Raw genomic sequence first — 21,713 nt, forward strand, 5'->3', positions numbered from 1 at the left:
TGTGTGAATAATTATAGACACATTTTCTGTATTATTTCTGTAATATTTCCAAGAAACCACGGAACATACCTGGAGGGATTCGTAGTGTTATATTATATTGATAGTGTTGTGTGAATAATTATAGGCACATTTTCTGTATTATTTCTGTAATATTTCCAAGAAACCACGGAACATACCTGAAGGGTTTCGTAGTGTTATATTATATTCATAGTGTTGTGTGAATAATTATAGACACATTTTCTATATTATTTCTGTAATATTTCCAAGAAACCACGGAACATACCTGAAGGGTTTCGTAGTGTTATATTATATTCATAGTGTTGTGTGAATAATTATAGACACATTTTCTATATTATTTCTGTAATATTTCCAAGAAACCACGGAACATACCTGGAGGGATTCGTAGTGTTGTACTATATTTATAGTGTTGTGTGAATAATTATAGACTCAAACACATTTTCTGTATTATCTCTGTAATATTTCCAAGAAAACACCGATAGTAGCTGGAGGGATTCGTAGTGCTGTATTATATTCATAGTGTTGTGTGAATAATTATAGGCACATTTTCTGTATTATTTCTGTAATATTTTCAAAAAACCATCGATTATGATTGAATATGTTAAGTGAAGAGGTGTTCGTAAAGGATAGATTGAACGCTATAGGATATGATGAAGAGATGTTACATCAGGAATTATTGCCTCTCGTAACTGAAATGGAAGACAAACAGACAATATCTCGGCAAGACAATGCTCTTATTTGTACAGCAGCTACAAAAATGTAATTTCAAGATTTTGAAATAGAATTATTATCATGACTAGCATTGGGCGATTCGAACCCGAAAGAGACCCTGAGCTAAATTCTAGCAAGAAGAGTTTGCGATTTGGAGAAACCACCTATCAAAAATATCGTTGAATTTAAAAAAAAGAAAGAATAAAATCCGCGTGGGTGGATACTCAAAACGAAGCTTTGAATAAGTTAGTGAATAGTATACCAAACAGATGTAATCAAAAATAAAGAGGAATTCAGTAAATATTGAATGGAAACGTAACAAAATTAACATTGAGTTTATATCTTTTCATAGTAGAAAACACAAGTTTGAAAGTGTAAAATTTAATGCCTTGCAGACTTCGAAAGAGGAAAATTTTTCTTTGTTGTATCTTCAGTTTTATTTTATGTTATAATATCAGATTACATAAACGATTTCGTCACTTTCTCTTTTAATATTATGAAATACCTAAAAATAAGGTTGAGTTTATAATTATTCATTTGAATCATTAAATTTGAATTACATATTACACGTTACACATACTGCGTGTGAGGATGGAGAAAACATTAAGGAGAAGATTCGTTTAGAATTTCTTTTAACTGAGAAAATTTTATTACATTATATTACATTATTGTATCATTGATTATTCATGTGTACCATTAATATTCAAGCTATTGATAATCAAAGTATGAAACTGATGCTGAATAAACAAAAATGAAAATGTTTTACAAAGAATTATATAAATTCCCAAAAGTAGTACTGTTAAAGATATATAAAATTAATATTGTATTGTTCATTTTGACCATTCTGATAGTGTTAGTGTTAATTTTAATTCAAGTTAATCGGAAATAATTTTGATTAATCAAGTCAATGGTATAGATACAACTGATAAAACGATTTGAAAGCTTTAATCTACAGAAAATTTAGAAATTGAAAGTTGTTCGATTAGGAAATTTCTAAATCGATGGGCGTTACGGCATCGAAAAATGCCCAATAGCTTACGAATTGAAGTACCAGCTGACCTGTAGAAGTCGGAAGTTCTGTCAAAAGAGACTGGTAAGATTTACATAGGAAAGCTCAGCAAACAACACGAACCGACAACAAGGGACTGACAGTTCTCTAAGTAGCTTTACCAACAATTTTACTAATAGATCCAAGTCAAAATGCACCTATCGTTCCTACCAGTCTTTTTTTTCCACCATTCTCAAACAAGAATCACATAGATAATGGAAGAGAAATAATTAATCAAGATGAATAAAGATAATAGGATTTTAAAGATTACGCGTTTCCTAAAAAAAGAACCGAAGTTCTAAAAGTGGAGTATTAATTTTAACGTTAAGAACGAGATAAAACCATACGCGTTATGAAATTATTATAGAACTGGGACTAGAATTAACAAAGAAATCGTTTTGCACCTGGAAGAATAACAATTTACGTTTCTATCGATTTCATCCGATTTCTTTTCGCCCCTCGTGATAAACTATATCGTAGGTTGATCTAATAATAATAAATAACGTGACACATGAAACTATACAGGGTGATTATAAAGTTAATTCGTGGAAATCGTGAATTGAGCCACACACGTTGATTAAATGGTTGCAAACAAAACGCGGCCAACCTACTCGCCGAGAATATCTGATCTAAGATTCTAAGCATGCAGATAATCTGATGGATAGAAGGAATAATAAAAACTTAGGATATTTATCACGCCATTAAATATTCGAGGAGGTTCAACAGCGTGAAACATTTCGAGGAAGGTACGCTTTGAAGGAATTCCACGAATATTTCCTTCAACTTCTACTGCTTACTTTTAATTCGTTTAAACCGTTCGACACTTTTGATTGTAGCTTTTACTATTTTACATAGCTACTTATTTTTAATTCGCTTTTCGATCGAGATAATATTTTAAAGAAAATTCAACTTTGTTATTTCGTTATTACCGATCTATCGATGATTTACTAAATTATTTTAAACGATGAAATTATCATTATCGATCATAGCTGATGGAATTAATTTGCCATTAATTATTATAATACATCGGGTAATTTGATGAGTATCATGTTTATGAAAGTTTATATTTTCACAAATGGCACAACAAAATATATGAAATAAAGGCTAGATAAAGCTAAATTATCGCATTTATCCACCTTTCTTTGCACATTTAAATTTCTAATCAACGTAAGTACATGATCTCTTCAATAGTAACGATCTTGGCGGAAGTCAATTTCCCAAAGAGAATCAAATCTATAGAGAACGCTAATGGCGTGTGTTGATTTTTCATTTTTATTGTCAACTAACCTTCGCTATAGAGTTGAACAGAAATTTTATTTAAAAAAAATAATACCACTGAATCGTACAAAATAAGAAAAAAATACATCATTAGTTATTTACCGATGGATAAGCTTTTATTTTTACCAAATACGGCAGCAACAAAATCCGCATTACTTGTGAGCTAACCTAACCTGATAGGTTAACCTATATTTTTATCTGTATAAATTAAGTATTTACGGTAAACTTGTTATCTCTGATGCAGAGACGGGGGAAAAAATGAGAAGGAAATGAAAAATGAAAAGGGAAATGTAAGACTGACGGCTATTGTTATAACGATCAATCGTAATGGGATTAGAAGAATGATTACAAGAACATCTCGTATTCTTGATGGAATACTTATGAAAGAATGTCCGTCAAAGTATCTACAAATAGAACGAGAAATCGGTTATCGAAGATCAATGCAATTGAGAACGATTAAGGATGCATACGACTACCGAACGAGATTGAGAGATTCAAAGTAAGCATCTCCGGTTTGTACGTAATCGAATTTATCGTTAAAATATTTCTAATATCGTCGATCCCAATTGGTTACCCAAGCCTCGATCAATTTCGCTAAAAAAATTATTTGGCAGGAATTACGTAAGAGATTGAAATTCGTATTTTTGGGTAATCGATAAATATCGGAGAGGAATTCTAATTCTCTAAGAATCCGAAGCGAAGAAATATTTTAGGATAAGTCACGTGATAACTAACATTAGAATTTTCACGGAATCGATAAATGTTGAAAAGCAATTTCCAATAGAACTAATTCTCTAAGAATGTAGAAAGTTTTAGGGATTCGAATTTTCGCGTAGGATGATTTTCAGGAACAACCGTGCAGGATATCGAATTTTCCAAGCGATCGATAGACGTAGAAAATGGATTCGAAGCAATTAAAGTTTCTCTGCGATCTAAGTTCTAAATTAATTAGATGTTTGCAATTAAATTTTTAAGAAACTTTTACAGAGAAAAAATTTTTAAGAAAATTTTACGGAAAAAGAAAAAATATGATTCGCGTTTCCAATGACTGGATCGTTACAGGAAGAGAATTCTAGGCAACCGATCCTCCATTTTCCTGGTTGTTCCTTTCTCTAGGCAGCCCTCGATTTATCGTGGTACGAAGACGAGGGTGCGCTGACAGTGGCGCAACGAGGGTGAGGCTAGGGTGAATTTGTGTTGGCTTGGGTACATTAGCAATGTTTTGTTGACACTGGAGAACAACGACAGAGCCATTACTGGGGCTGCGACCCCAGCGAACCGTGCAGCCACGACTCTTCTTCGATCCATCGAACCAAGAAACCCGTGGGGCATACGCCAAGAGTTACGCAGAAGTCGATTAGCTGACTCTGCGTTTCTACTTTCGAAACAAAATACGTATTATATTATAATTCTTCATTTGTAGAATAAAAAAATAAAAATGTAAAAACAACAATAAAATTACAGAATCTTAACGAAGATAGAGAATCTTGACTATTCGTAAAATCGGAAAATAATATAACGTAAATGACAATGAAATTATAAAATTAATGAATATAAATAGAAACTTGTCCATTTGTGGAATCAGAGAATAATAACGTAGAAACGACGATGAAACGATGAAATTCCAATGTAAATAGAAACTGCGTAGTGGGGCAGGTAGTAGAAAAAGAAATTTCGAAGAAAAGCAAATTTTTCAGTGAAACTTCAAATCGGTTTAAAAAGAAAAAATACTGTCACTTGTTCGATCAATCTACATATTTTTCCTTATCTTCTATTACTTTACAGCCATTTGGTAGGCTAGTGACGGAATTCACGGAATTCACACCACGCAATAACGTTGTGTCTTTAATAATCTTTAGACACGCAGATCCAACCGACACAGTATACGGACAAAGGAAGAAATTCTACGAAATTTCTGCGTGACATCGATAGACCACAAACTGTTTTTACGACAAAAAACATCGCAACGAGTCTCGGTTGAGACGTCTTTCGTAACAGAGTTCGCTTATTCAGCAGATATGCCGTTTCGGATTACCTCCTGTTCCGATCGATGTATTGGTTTGGCAACTAAGTGATTGCGGATTTTGTCCATACCACCTAATGGCAGTTGCCAAACCAATAACATGCCTTATCCGATACCCAGTTAATGATTACTCGATACTTCAATGAGTAGATGAGATACAGAAATTATACGACGATTGGATCTTGTCCAAAGATGCAGCAATTTGTCCTGGCGAAATTTGTCACTTGCGTCTGATTGACGGCTCAAGGTTATAGAGGGCAACGGTTTTGTTCGAACACTTCGATCGAATATCTTGCTGTATTGTTTTTTAAACGAAGTTTCAGCTTCGCTAGAAAGTTTGAATCGTTCGTTTGTACATTTTAAACGAATATTACGAATAATTTTAATATGAATATTACGAAGTACTGTGTCACTAAGCAGTTAGCTGTTGCGATCTCTTTGAAAATCGCGTAGCTAAAACGTGTGGCAAATAGTAATCGATGACGAGTATACTCGTCAAACACAGAATGTGTGTGGCCCTTATAATATATAATTAAGTTTTAATGAAACGACTGTCTTATTTTTGAATTTTATTATTGACAGGGCTGGTCGCAACACAAAATATTGCCATTTCCTCATGACGAGTATACTCGTCGAAAAACAGCTAACTGGTTAAATTGAGTTTTCGATCGAACAACAAGTTTAAAAAGTTCGTTCGAAGAATCTAAAGAATAGGGAACTCGACATAGATCTTGGAATAAATTCGACGAGAAACAAACCAGAGATTGTTTCTCCATTTCCAAGATAACATGCGATACGTTTTATTTCGATTTATCAGGCTCGTTTTTCGTATCATAGATCGATGTTTTCTAAAACATCTTTTCGTAGTAATTTGGGCAAGAACGCGGATACATAACCTAGAAATTTAAATATAATTATCTGAGTAATGGAACGAAATGCTATCATCTTATCTTCGGTGAATCTTAGAGCGAATGGTTTTGCTGGTTTCTCTATTTATTCATCGATACTTGTTGGCGGTAAGGAAAACGAGCCAAAGAGCCAAACGGAAGAGGCAAAACGTCTGGACGGCACGTAGGGACCACGTCTGCCTCTTCCGGCTTTATTTATTTTCGGCGGCGAAATGTTGTTCTTAACCTTTCGACCAGGCGAACGAGTTATGTTGCTCGGCATTTTCGAAGATTAGAAGGCGTCTGAAAGAGAAACAGCTCTCTTCCATCGACAGGATGATGATATTAGTCAGGGCCAGGGTATAATAACCACCACCGCTTTAACCTGTTAACTGACTGGTTTCTAAATCGAAAGCATTCTCCGCGCTACAGAGTTGAAACTGAACCCCCTTGTTACGTGTTTGTAGGGTGCAGATTGTGGCAGGTTACGTTAATGTGGAAGAAATGTGTAAAAAAATATTTAAATAGCTTTGCTGGTAATTTCGTTTAAATTTCACGAATCACATAGAAACGTTATGATAGTAAAAATATCATATATCTAGTCAGAGGTTACGCGGTATGATACCGCACTTCTTTTCGAAGAGGTAAACACATAATGAAACGCAGTGAAAATAAGAATGAAACTAAAACAACAAGAATGAAAATAAAAATGATTATATTCTTAGAAATGATATATTTAACTGTATTTCTAAGAATTTCTACCTGAAATATATGTTACTTATACATTTATACTGATACATTACTTATACATTTTTAACAAATAACAATTGAATTTCTGAGCAGCGATAGAGGATTGATAAATGCGAATTCCACTGCAGAATCGGTTGTATCGTAATTATAATCGCGTAATTAAATTATTACTTGCGAGATGTAACGATAAGCAGAATTACGTAGGAGAAAAGCAACTAAAATTGAGCCGACGTAACTGGAGACTCTGTGGTTTAATAATTAGCCTAAATACACTCCGCTGATAGCCAATATAATAACAAACAAATAAAATTTATATATACAAGCCAACCTAGTATTAATAAAGTATTACATCACGTGACGTGATATAGAGCTATAGATGAGTTATCTTATAGCTATTAGATATAAATCTTACTCGTCCTTTCAGGTAGTTAACAGGTTAAGTGACGTGCGTAGCACAGAACAGCGTTCGCGAGAAAAAAAATCAAAGAAAAATATTGTCGTGGCACGTGCGGGAGAGAGTGAAGTTTATTTTCATCCGCTCGTGGTGAAGAGTGCCAGGGTACAATGCAACGAAGAGACACCAGGCGCTGGATCTCTCAACGGCAGAGTTTTATGTCCAGGAAGAGACACACGGATATTTCAAGAGTGGCTCGTAGCGATTTATGGCGTCAAGTTTAGTGACGAGAGAGACACAGAGAGAGATAGAGAGAGAGAGAACCACAAGGTGAACTAAGTTTCACAATTTCAGAGTCTATTTTCTTTTTAATTTCACAGAGGCAAGAATACTAGGAAGATGAATCGTAACAAGCGTGTTATTAAGAAGATATAACCAACGTACTGTAATAATTCAAATTTGATTATTATCGATTTGGAGTTTGAAACGTTGAATCGAAGATTCAAAGAGTGTTTGGATCGTAGCGTCGCAGGCGCCAATGCTACGTCGAAATAGATGGAAGTTTAAAACCAGAAGATCGGACGAGAGACTACACGAAACTCTGTAACTGTAAGTTCATTCTAACGCGTGATCAAAATCGAAGAGTACTTGTAGAAAACACTGAAAATGGCAAAATTGCAAGATTTCAACTTTTTATTGAAAAATGTTCTACGTACCAATGAGGATACCGTGGTATGAAATTGAAGCGCAATTTTAATTTAATATCATTAATAATAATAACTAGAATACAATGTCACAACGTCGCCTTTATAGAAAAGCAGATAAAAGTACCAATAAATTATTAGTCAATTGTTTGTTGATTTTTGTCTATGCCATCTGAATGGAACATTGCTATCCAATTGAATGGAACATGGAGTTTTCTTTACGACTAAGAGGTGTATTACATATACAGGTTTTCCTACAGATACGCTTTTCCTGTTCACGAATTTCCACTACATTAATGCATAATTTTTCTTTTCCTCGCGAAAAATCTGTTTCTTGGCGCTCACAGCGTTTTCTACAGATATGCCTTTCTGTTCCAACAATTCCCACTGCATTAATGCATAAGTTTTCTTTCTGCTCCCGACAAACTTGTTTCTTGCCACTCACAGCATTTCCTACGAGAACTCTTCGATTTACAAAATATCGAAACTCAAGACTCAAATATAAGAAACAACAAATTAAAAAAAAGAAAAAAAGGGATTACTCCCAAAAGTTAAGAGCGCGGAAGATTCGGCATAATCTTGGATTAGAGACGAGTACGATGAATCTTTAAACGACCGAAGCTTCTGGATTTCACGGTGAGATCACATTTTTTTATTATTATTATTTAATTTGTACTTTACAATTTGCCAAGCTGGACATTTGGTAAATTTTTCTAACTTAATTGTTAAATAACATGTGAATGGCTACCCCCCTCCCCCAGCGGGATGCCATCTTCGAGTTTGACTATTTTATTTTATTTTATTTTCTATGAGAGTTTTGCTCGCTTCAGCAGCCAGCTGGTTTGGATGTGTTGCCCTTCTTTCCTTATATTTTTCTGCGTACCTGCCGATTTCTTTTTTGACCGTTGGTATTACGTCACATATATGTATAAGTCCGCCGATTTTTCTACAGCTGCGTGCTCTTCATCTCATTGGAAAATTTAGATGTTTCAACACGCGCAGAATGAAACCATGTCGTACCTCGAACTTGAAACTGTGTCTTGTAGCTTGAACTTGAAACTGCCAACGGTGGCCATGAGAAGAAGCGCGGTTATTATCGGCCGCTGTTTACAGCCTTGACAATTCGGTAGACTGTCGCTAATCATAACCCCTGGAGCCGCGGAATATTCCCGAAGATAGCGGAGCATCGTTTGTCAGAACTTCGAAATTCCAAACACAATGATCGACGGCTCGATGATGACACGACCGGGATGCAAAAACTTAAGATTATGCCGAGCGAGGCAAAAGCGAATATTGCCTGGAATCTAGAGTTTTATCTTAGAGTTTCTCGCCTTTAGAATCGTTCTGGACAAAGTGTATATTTAAAAATAAAATTGGTTATTATTATAATCATCGTTAAAAGAAGGCGGTTATGACGCTATTGTTCTTCGTCTATAACCATTTAATATTGGGTTGGCAACTAAGTGATTGCAGATTTTGTCATTAGGTGGTTAACAAAAGCCGCAATCGCTTAGTTGCCAACCCAATATATTTGTTATTTTATTTTTTCAATAATTTAATAATACCATAAGTTCGTTTCCCATAAATTACTATGTAAAGTAATTATAATATTATTCTGTATTCTACATGTATTCTACACGAAAGAATCGGAATAAACGATGGAAATTTAGAGTACAGAATGTGAAGTATATTGAAACGATAATCGTTGTTAAAATACGACTACCGCTGTGATTCCTGCGGGCGCCGAGTAGCGACTACCGGAATTCGACATTCTCTAAGCTTTAAACAAATATCAGAAACTAATTAAAATTCTTTGCGTAGAACAAAACTTCACTTGTAACGTTGTTACGAATGCTGTTATTTGTTTCAATTCTAATCTTCATTTTTTATACTTTGATATCACACTTTGCTTTTCCAGCTTTTCTACAATTTTTCCATGAAACAATTAGTAAATAAGACTAATTTCCAATTTCTTTATATACTTGTATCTTTGTATAAAATGTTTTCCCTAGAAAAAAGTTTAAAGTTTCCAAATTTTTTCATATAAGCATATCTCTGCATAAAAATATTTCGCTATAGAAGAATAAATAAGTAAGAAATAAGATGATGACAGATAAATAATTACCGAGAAACCGAGCAAAGCAGAATTCCATAAGCTTCTACCGTTTCAAACTTACTCTTCATTTTCCATATTTCTCAGCAAAAATTTTCCAGCTTTTCTATAATTTCGCAAAGAATTCATAAACAGTATATACGACAAAATTAATAAATAAGAATAATTTCCAATTTCTCTATACAAATGTATGTGTCTATAAAAATATCTCACTAGAAAAGAATAAATAAGTAAGAAATAAGATAAACAATTATCGTTCAGTTAAAGTGAAGGATAAATAATTATCAAGCAACCAAGCAAAGCAGAATTCCATCAGCTTCTACTATTTCAAATCTAATTTTCATTTTCCATATTTCGCAGCAAAAATTTTCCAGCTTTTCTATAATTTCACAAAGAATTCATAAGTGGTACAAAATTAATAAATACGAATAATTTCTATACAAACGTATGCCGCCTTAAAGATTATTTAAAGCAACCGAGAAAAGCAGAATTCCATCAGCTTCTACTATTTCAAATCTAATCTTCATTTTCCACATTTCGCAGCAAAAATTTTCCAACTTTTCTATAATTTCACAAAGAATTCATAAGTGGTACAAAATTAATAAATAAGAACAATTTCTATACAAACGTATGCCGCCTTAAAGATTATTTAAAGCAACCGAGAAAAGCAGAATTCCATCAGCTTCTACTATTTCAAATCTAATCTTTATTTTCCACATTTCGCAGCAAAAATTTTCCAACTTTTCTATAATTTCACAAAGAATTCATAAGTGGTGCAAAATTAATAAATAAGAATAATTTCTATACAAACGTATGTCGCCTTAAAGATTATTCACCAGAAAAAAGTTAACAAATAAGAGAAAAGAATACGAGAAGCGAATAATTTCTCTATAAAAAGGAATCTTCCCATAAAAAAAATCTGGCTACGAAAGAACAAATAAATAATAAAAAACAAGACTGCGAAAAGAGGATAATTATGGGAAATTCGAGCGAGACAAACTTTGTCCGAGTTCGACAAACGATCCGGGGCCTCGACAAGCTGATGTAAATTAAAGTTGGATGACGCGCGCAGGGGCGGAAACGTTAGCGGTATCGCGGGCCCCACGAGACTGGGGCGTCTCGTGGGCGTCGGCGTTGAGCAAAAAACGTCAAACTCCGGAATGCATACGGTGTATACCCTCCTCTCCCCTGGGAGCTCTTATCGAACGATTTAACCAGCTCGTTTACACGTGATCCATACACATAATGCACAAACGAAGAACAGACGATTTATTCAAAAGGCTCGCGTGACTCGGAACTTGCAGTTCGGAAGGCAATAACCTTCGACAACTTCATTCTGTCTGTAAATTTTTGCATAAATTCCGGTTATTTTCCGGGCGTTAATTCACGGGGGTATTGGCAATTTAAATCTCCGTTCACTTATGAATCTCAAGGTATTTCAGTTTGTTGATGCAAGTCAGTTCATATTGAATAAACCGAAGTGCTCACTAACACAAAGATTGTACGTGCAACGTGATGATAAAATAATTGAGAAAAAGGGAATTATTCCTTAAAATAGTACAGAATACTTATAAAAATTCAATATCGTTGAATTTGTACATATTATTGAATTAAAACCACGTATACTTTTAGAGATACTTCGATAAAGCCAAAGTTAATTTGTACACGTAGCTAATTTCGAAACAATTTTTCTGTCAAAAGTATACGGCGTACTGAATATTATATATTCGGAAACTTTCGCCCCCAATTATATCCTCTGGCTAAAATTGTTACGATCGTAAAAGAATTTGGTAATATTTCAATCTCCGATAGAGTCAACATACGGCTAGAGAATATTCCGGTAACTCTTGGCAGCCGCCACGCGTGTCGCCGAAGAGGAAGATATTCGAGAGCGCGGATGGAATTGCGTGGAACAAAAGAGGTGCAGATAACGAGCAGACGGCGCCGTCCGAAATCTCGCGATCAGCATCTTTTTCTCTTATCGTCCCTTTGTGTTCCTACGATCCGTGCGCACGTTCGGTTACCGGACACCGGTCACAGACAACGTTTAGCATGACGTTTTTTTTGCTGATCGACAGTAAATGTCGAAGCAAAAATAAAAAAAAAAGAAGAGAAATCAAAAGTAAAGGAAGAAAAAGAAAAAAATAACGATGACTCTTGGTCAGCTTCGTTAGGACGGAGATCGTATCTTCGTGTTAATTTTGTTCTTTGCATATTACTCGAGGCCTCATCTTCCAATATGTTCTTAAATTTTTTGTATTCTTTTAAATTTCGTCAAATCACTATACCTATTAGTATAATATTTTATTTTCGACTGTGTATTGTTATTATTAGATTGCTTATGTAAATTAATATTTGTATTAGGAATACAAAAAAAATAGAATTTAAGTAAAGATTCCTTTCGGTCGTGATATACTTCGAATATTTTACATAATTTTTCATATTGTACGCATACTGTACATCTTTAAATTTTTTATAGATGCGTAAAAATCTATAGTCTAGTTATTATCGATATTATATTCTTTCATTCAAAATATGCAACGTGTTGCTAAACGAAATGGGGAAATCTTCCTTATCGGTCGCCAGTCTGTTAATAAAATCTGAGTCGATGTGTTCTAAGTTTTAAGTTCTAAGAGTTAAGAGGCGGCTGTGCTTTAGATACAGAGTCGGGAAGAAAAGATTCATCTGATTACTTGGATGGCTCAATTAATAAAGTACTCTCTCTGGTTTAGACAACGTAGACGAAGAAGACCGTGCTCAATTGAATTATCCTTTCTCTTCCTACGATAATTCACGTTCGCGACAAATCTTATTTGGAGGAAAAATTTTGATGTATCGCATTATGACCTATCTCGATGGATCGCTATCGAGATACGACACCTAAAGAGCTTAAATTTTCATCTACGAATAATCAGGCAATCACACTCGAGATTATTTGTCTGTTTCAGCAAAATTCACTTAATAGTGGATAGATTTTTCATTTGAAAAACTCCTACGATATATAAGTATTCATTCAGCTCGTCTTTAGTTTCACGTTACACTACTGGGTAATTGGGATGCAACCTTGGTGATTGACGCTCGACGATAAATTCGACCGAAACGAAAATACAAGAGCGGAGCTAGAACATTTCGGGGAATTAATGACTCACGTGTGCTCCCACTGAAACTGCGCGACGAAGAGTAAAAAGGGAAGGAGAGGAAAAAAGAAAAAAAAAGAGGCGGTTAACGGTGCGTGGCGATAAGAATTGCTTGTCTAAGCGGTGCAATCCGTGCCGCTTGTTTACGTTTCGCGCTGCCTCCTAGTCTCTTTGCAAGATAAAGTTGGCTACCCTGCACAACGAACCAAGATGACGGACTATGAGTCAAAAGACAAAAATCGTATTCCGTCATGGAATTGTTTCGTTTAAATTCAAATGACCCAACCTCTGTCAAAGATACTCAATGCCTCGAGCTCATCGTCAGTGTATTTAATTGCCTCGTTTATACATATACGCAATGAGAAAAAGTAAAAGAACGAGCGATGATCTTAAAAAAAGAAAAAAAAAGAAACAACGACATCGAAATACAATCCATCGATCTTTTACCAACGAAAAGGAAGAATATTCTCATAAAAGATATAATGTATATTTTTCCTAATAAAAAGAAGTGAAAGTGCAACACGATGATCTCAAAATCGTTCGGTGCCAACTCGATATTCCATCGATGGGGTGTACAACGAATTACGTATAGGGAAAGCATGGGAGGGTGATATGGATGCTTTGTAGGATTTCCTGTAATTAATATGCCACGAATGATGCCATGCGTATCCACGATACCCCCAAAGCCATCGGATAGGACTATAGGATCCACCACCGCGCCTCTATATGTCTCTCTCTCTTCCCCTCTGACGTCTCTCTGTCTACCTTTCTGTTTCGCTCTGACCTTCTGTCTCCGTTCATGGGAATACACAGAAGCCATAAGAAATTCGATACGTTCCCCGTGGCGTGACACGGCTGTGTACTGGACTGGGCCTCGCCACGGTGGTGCTTCCCACTTCCTCCCTCGCGAAATTCTCGGCAAGGAGGAACGCCGTCTATCCTGACCATGATTCGCATCGATAGACTCACCAAAATCGAGGGAACGACTGGTTTTCTTTCTTTTGTGTATTTATTGTATCCGACCACGTCTACTCGATTGCGTCTCAGTCTATTCGTTGATCATCATGAATTTCTTATATCAAAGTTTTCTTTTTTTAAATCGTACGACTTTCCTGTGACAACCAAATAAATTGTGACTTTCTTCCCTTATTACATGTGGTACATATATACCACTATATAATTTATATTATACGTATCCCTTATATAAAAGAACAATTTTAATGAAATCTGCAAAATTTAGTTCTAATCTAATATTTAATTGGTGCTAAAAATCTTCAACTAAAAATGACCACGGCAATCCTCTAGAAAATATTTCGCGGTCCACAAGTTAAGAACTTTGGATCGAACGGAAGTTGAAGATTCTTTACTTTAATATATTCACCTATTCTGTGTCTATTTCTCTCGGTTATCAAGTTGGTTGATTGCATGCATCTAATTGTAAGTTGAAGCTTCTTTTCAGCGAAGAAGATGAAGAACATGAGAAGGTTCTTGTTATCAGTTAAAATATCACGGAAATAGAAAATTATGATACAAGAGGACATAAAAATTGAACATATATTGCCACGCGGTTTCAAGGGAGCGTATTATAACGGTACTTAAATTGTTCCGAGTAGTGGAGAATTTTAACTCTTTCCGGTTAAGAAGCAAAATGGCGGTAATGAGGATCTTACGATTAAGCGGTTCGACAGATCATGTTACAACTTGAACGAGGTGTTCGTTTCGGATCGAAAATTACAGAGCTCCAGCGTGAACAGAACGGAAAAGTTAACGTCCATATAATTAAATTCGAGGACAATCTAGAAGTAACAACGGAAAAAGAAAAGTGTAAGAACCCTTATTTTATCGATAACCAGACAACGTGTTCTTACAGTGTAAATTATAAAGATATTGGAAGAAGTTAAGATACGACAAACAAAAAGCGGATCACAAGACGAGAGAGAGAAATGCATCGCTAGTATCGCTACTAACGTTACGTAGTTATGAGGCCGTCTTCGAGTTTGCTCGGTCGTTTCTAAAATCGGATGTAGAGCAACGACCTTCCAAACAACATGAAACTCCTACGCTTGCGCCCTCCATGGATTCCACGGATATCAGCTCGGCCACTGTCGATTAACTTCTTCCAACAAGGCCATCCAAGAAAAGATATATAGGAAAATATGTACATATATCCAGACCGAGATATTATTATGGCAACAATTATATCACCACCGGCATTCCTCGTGTGTTTCCTTCCTCTCTTTCCTCCACTTCAAAACAAGCAGACATGTCTGGCGTATCCCGATATTTGGTTATTAGAAGGAGGTTATGTAACTTCCTCTTCGAAATGTCCGAGATGGAAACCCCTTATTCATGAGCTAATTTACACGTTCATCATGTGTACGCGTAAATTTGTCTGTTTATAAAGCGTCTTAATAACTGTAAGTAACACATCGTTGCGTGAGTAAGAGCTTTCAAATTTCCCGCCTGACTGATGATACATTTCGACGGTTTATTACTAGCATTATCTGTTTACTGGGTCGGGTAAGATGAATAAGGTATCGGATGTTTTAGCAGAAACAAAGACGATGACGGTGTATAAAATGTCAACGTTCTAAACGGTTTTGACCTCCCAAAGGTTATTATGCGGAAAAGACTATTCAAAGTAGAAGACGATAAAAATATTTGATTCAGAGATACTTATGAATACCTCCTGGCGCTTTTTAACACAAAGCATAGTGTTATTAAGATAGGATTAATGTTAGAAATCTTAAGGAAAGAGATAAGTACCTGTGTTCAGCTGCACGATCCCTTTGTCTTCGGTTCTTGAACCAGTTGCTGACTTGCGTAGTGGTGAGGCCCGTGCTCTCTGCCAATTCTCGTTTCTCGCGAGGTGAGGGATAGGGATTGGTGGCGTACCAATCCCTCAGGACGCTCCTGGATTTCTCCTTGAAGCAGTAAGACGTCTCCTCTCCGTCCCAAATTGTACGTGGCAGTGGAAATTTGCGCCGAACGCGATATTTTCCTGTAATTCAAACACTTTTGGTCAATTTCGTAAATAAAATATTTCAAATAAATTTACATTGCATTTATATTAGCTTCGCTACTATTAGGGATAACCTCTACAATCTTCGTTATACCTAAATTTTAGTAATAAGCTATTATTGTAATCTTTTTTTAAATATCACTACTTTTAGGATTTTTATGGATTTTTCTTCTTCGTAAGCAAGATTACACGCAGCTATCATTAATTACAACGAAATAAATCCCCCATGAGGATTACGCGACATATACGAATAACAGTAAACCTCTGAATTACGAGAGGATATTTTTAAAACGACGCAACGGTGATGCACGCACGGCGTGGTTCGATTTTATTTCCGTCGTTTGATCTACAAATATCGTGCATTGTTTTGCATTCTCTTTCGGCTATCAATTGCCATCGATACAGGGACCACGAGAACCAAACACATAAACAAAAGCTTATATTTCCAAGATTTTTTAAAAATACCTTTCTGGCGTTTTGTTAACGATATAATGAATTTACAGTCGTGTGCAAAAGTTTTCAGTTAGATAGACTTTTCACTTTATATTCCAATAGCGGTACTTAACAACTTTTTTCATTAATTGTTTACATAATTGTTTATTTTTGCATTGGGTTTTGCAAAGCCAATTATCCTTACCAATCCCGCAAATATTCAATACTAGCAAAATTTTAAAAATCTAACAAATGCATCTGAGCGGATATTATTCACATTACTGTAAACAAATTAAATCATTTAATAATTAAAGCATATTTATATAAAAAGGAAGAAGGAAACTACCATTGGTGACCGGCTTTAAAAAATTTTCGGTCCAGCCATAAAGACCTAACCTAAGTACGCTAAAAAAACCATGGCTAGCGATGATGTCGTAGAAATATGGCGAAATATTCTAACAAAGCAGCCGGAAATCTTTACAGCTTCGTGTCACATGGAGGGTGGAGTAAAATTTCTCTTTTTGCTCTCTGGTTTTAGCAGACATACAGAGAGAAAAGAGGAGAGGGGAGAAGGGATCAGATGACACATATTGGTTCACAAAAGTAAATAGAAAGATCTAATTAGAATGTCAGCTCGTTAAACTCGCCTTCATCCCTGTTTACAATGCGCGACAGAAATAAAGCTTGCAGGCCTCGGGCGCGAAATTGCGGCGCGAGGTTTGTTCCTTCGCGAGATGTTTCCTTTCCGGCGCTATTATAATCGCCAGTAAATTAAATCCTGCGTTGCTATACGGTTGATTCGTATTTTTAAACTCACTCGTATCATCGATGCTTAAGTGAGATCACGAAACATCGAGAGCAACAACGAACGCGAAACATTCGAAAACATTCCTTCGCAATGATATACTAAAACATACAATCAACTATAGAAGATAAAAATAAGTTATGTTTACGTGTCGAAATTGTGTAAAAAAGTTACTGAAGAAGTTAGATTTCGTATTCTATACGCTAAACTGCTGAACTGTCACATGACCAATATGGCCGCCAGAACAGTTTAAGAAATGTCATATGTTTTAGCTCTTAGGTAACTGTGACAAAATGAACTCAATGTTAGATATATTTTATCTAAATATCAGTTGAATACTCAAGGTTCCTATATTACATTGAATTAATGTTACTATATTTTGTTAGATAAAATAACAGCACAGAGGTTTGTATTCAATTGTAAAGTACCTATAAATACATTTTCTAAAGTTATGAAATGCTATTAATACTCAAGGATATGTTTATTAATAGAATGAAAAATTAATACAAGAAACACATTAGTAGATATAGATTATAGATGACTACAATGCGATTAATCCATTAAAGACCGAGAAATGGTTTATTATCATAATACTAAAAATATCCCCAATATCTTTAAATATTATACAATTGTAGAATCTAACTGAAAGAAATAATGACAAAAAAGGTATTACGCGATTTCTTGGAAATCCTTTTCATGGTCACAATGTTGAAAAATGGATTTGATAATTTAAGATGATTGAAAAAAAATACTGCAAATGAAATGTTGCGTTAATTCAACGTTGGCCCTCAGTGAGTTAAACTAAAAACACGAAAGCTACAATAAGCAAATAAACAACATATAGGTTAGCATTTATATAATTTTAAAGATCAATTCATTCTGAACGAGAGGATAACCTCGCGCTTTAATTTAGGTAACTACAATTGAACTGGAAACCAGGAGCTATAGTTACAGAATAAATAAACAACATATTATGCTTCAGTGCCTTGAGTCATCAATTAATTTTAGACAAACGAGTAACCTTCTACTTTGAAAGATAGCACATAGTGCCCGTGTATCTTTCATATTCAGATTAGACGACGCATATTTAAATTAATTTGAAGAAAATCTTATACTAACCGACTGCACCAAGAGGCCTTCCTCTCAGTCTCTCGGCCTCTATGTAATGAGCCTTGAGCCAGAGAGCTTGCAGTTTTTGATGATTGTGCGGACTGAACGTATGACTCTCAAGGATCCTGTACAACTCCTTGAAGTGGCCCCGATGGAAAGCGACAATTGCCTTGGCTTTCAGCACGCTCTCATGGCGATGCAACCTAGTGCACGCCGGCAGAGACCATAGAAACCTGCCGAGCCTCTCCACGGAGCCTGCTTGTTGGAGAACCTGGACAGACGACACCATCGCCTTGAAGACGATAGACAGGGGGGGCACACTGTTAGTCGGCAGAACTCATCCCGATCTCCTCTTATTCTAGTGTATCTTGTATGTTTCTCAATCGTAATTATTTCGTCTCGTATCTATTTCTTTTCGCGAAAAGGGTAGTTTTATCTTTTTCTCTTTTCCATCAATACAAACGTAGATAAAGATCCGAGGATGGCATGTTGTTCATTTATCGAGGAAGATCACACTTTGATAAATTCATTGATACGTCACGGTGGTGTTCGAGTTTCAATTTCAAAGCGACTCAAGGAAATTCGAAATAATTTGAACGTGATTCGATGCTTAAAATTCTTAAAATTCTTGAGTTGTTAATGTTTCGATAAACCCTGAAAGTCCTGATAGATTTCATTATCATTATAGGAAGAATATTTCCTATATCTTAAACTCTTTATATCAGATATACAAGAAATCTACTAAAATTTTCAAGACCTACCAAAATTTTAACAACTCGATCAGAATATACTAAATCTTTCAAAAATTTCAAGTATCGAATCGCGTTTAAAATGATTCGAATTTTTCGCAACGTATAAATATTCAAAGCGATCGAAATGTTTGAAAGCACATCGCTATTGATATGCCCTTTTCACGAGCTATCCTCCGATGCCAAGACTCGTAACATGTAAAGAACAAAATAAAAAAAGAAGAGAACACCGTAAAATTCTCATTACATATGAGCATTAAATTAAAAAGGAGGGGAAAAAGATAACACGCTGTGACGGAATCGATACTCGATTGCTCATTACAGGCAAATTACCAAAAACGAGCGTCCATTAAATGCGACGGTGGTACGAGTCTCGTGCACCTGCCATGGTTACTTCTTCATTCGCGTCGCCGGGTGCCACCTAGTTTCCAAGCGCAACGCTTCTGACGAACGATTAATCACGAAATGTGTAAGAGAAATCCAGCCATATAATGAGAAACGAGCCGCGACGAAAGCCCAAGAGAAATGGCCGACAGAGAGATCTGCGATCAGACTTTAACGACGGTGTAAGAACGATTTTCGATTGGCCGACGACAAATCAAACCGACATGCCGGGGTGAACTAAACGGTTAAACGATTTCGTTCTGTCTCGTTTCATCGCGTATTTCCACCGCGAGACTCGAGGATCGATTTGTCTTCGCGCGCGCGAGAACTTGAAGCACGCGATATACACACACGGTAGCGCAAAGAAACGACCGGCACCACCCGGCGAACCGCTAAATATCGATAGATCGTTCTTTCTCGAACAAGTCGATTCACGCCGGTTATTTCGAATGATACAAGACAACTAGCGCCCACGTCTCACGGAGTTATCGCAAATTACACACGTAACCATGGTGACCGGTGAAGCAACATCTCACCAGATGTCATGTATTATTACTGGACTGCTGATGTTTATATTTTTTGGGGTGTAGGGAAGAATTTGAATATACAAAGTATATAAAATATACATGTACAAAAATATAGGAACTATCTGAAGTAGAGTACTGATTGTGATATTTAGATATCGAAAAAGTACATTTATGTTTCATAAACGTTTAGATATTAAATTTGAATAAACATCCGTAAATATCAATTGGATGAATGTATTGTATAAACATCCATAGTCGAGTATTACTAATTTCCAAATTTTAACTTTAAAAATTTCAAATAAAAATCTCCAATTTTAAATAAAGATAAATCGTTTGATCGTGATAGATGTTTAAGATACGGAATGCTTTTAACCGAAACGATAAGTTTGAATTATTGTGAGGCACGATCGTAAATGCACTAGACTCTCTAAGCCTCTCTATTATGACGCGGGCGTAATTACCCGTTAAACGATTCCATTCCGAGCGAACAGCGGGGTCGTTTATCGAAAACGCAAAACGCAGTCATAAATTAAACGGAATATCCATGTGACGTGGGCAAGGAGTTAAACGTCTAGCCGTATATGTAACGCACTGATGGGAAAAGTGTAAATACATTATCAACGTTCCTCGCACATTCTTTCTACATACCATAATGTGCGCCCTAATTTATTAGTGGTTCATGTAATTTACATAATTTTGTAATGCAAGTAAATACTTTAATACAATTAACGCTCGCACGACCACTGCCATTAAAGATTTTGTTTGTTTTATAGTAATTTTAAATATTTCTTCACATGCTCTATTTTTATAGTACTTCCGAATATTGCTTTCCAGAAAACATATAATTATTATAATTTGTATGTATATTTCAATTTTTATTCAAAAACAATATTTATGAACCTTCGCTCTTTCATTTTCTTTATAGGTACCTATAACTTCTGATTTTATACTGATTTATACTGATTTTAATGTATGTATTGTCCAATAAGAATTTTTTTTATTATTGGATAAGTATTCCGATAAATTCCGTGTTTTTCGAAATATTTTCTTAGCACTTGTGTATAATTAATCGAATTTTATACATTGACAAGTGTATATATTAGAAGTATCTAATATAAATAAATCAATATTCTTTCTAGGTTCTATCTTTTTAACCATCTTCATAAAAAGATAAATTTGTATAAATATTCATAATCAACGAAATGTTTAAAGAAACATCATAAATATTATCTTCAAAATTGAAATTAGAAAAGATGATTTCTGGTCAATCAATTTTCAGTTAATTTTTGTAAAGAAGTACAAACATTCATAGTCGTGCGAATGTTAAATAAACTTTTTTCAATACATATCTTTCTCCACTTTTAATTTTCGTTTGTTCCAATTTAGACAAAATGGCGATCCCGAATCAGTGTCCCGAATAAAATATTCGGAACACGTAAGTAAAATTCCGCCGCGCACATGTGGGCTGCTCGATCAGTTCAATGCGAGAGGAGCGTAAACGTCGCACACAAAACAATTTATGGTTGCAGTAAAATCGTATGAACTCCATTAGGTGTGTGACATGCAAGTGAATCTTGGCGCGCGGTGCTGTACAATGTTGTGCTCGTGGAACATGGCCCGG

At 35.4% G+C, this 21,713-nt stretch overlaps 1 protein-coding gene across 4 annotated transcripts in view; it reads right to left on the reverse strand.

Annotated features, from left to right (window-relative positions):
- Nucleotides 1-21,713, reverse strand: part of LOC126922183 (homeobox protein SIX1-like) — a 51,264-nt gene that overhangs the window by 26,313 nt on the left and 3,238 nt on the right. For 3 of the 4 annotated variants that reach the window (XM_050734526.1, XM_050734524.1, XM_050734527.1), the window contains exons 2-3: nucleotides 18,442-18,724; nucleotides 15,830-16,064 (exon numbers count right to left, since the gene is read on the reverse strand). In XM_050734526.1, coding sequence (XP_050590483.1) covers nucleotides 15,830-16,064; nucleotides 18,442-18,724 — 518 coding nt within the window. The remainder of the gene's footprint in view (nucleotides 1-15,829; nucleotides 16,065-18,441; nucleotides 18,725-21,713) is intronic. The other variant, XM_050734525.1, reaches the window with a different exon arrangement.

Source organism: Bombus affinis, chromosome 11 (assembly GCF_024516045.1).
Source record: "Bombus affinis isolate iyBomAffi1 chromosome 11, iyBomAffi1.2, whole genome shotgun sequence".
Classification (NCBI taxonomy): domain Eukaryota; kingdom Metazoa; phylum Arthropoda; class Insecta; order Hymenoptera; family Apidae; genus Bombus; species Bombus affinis.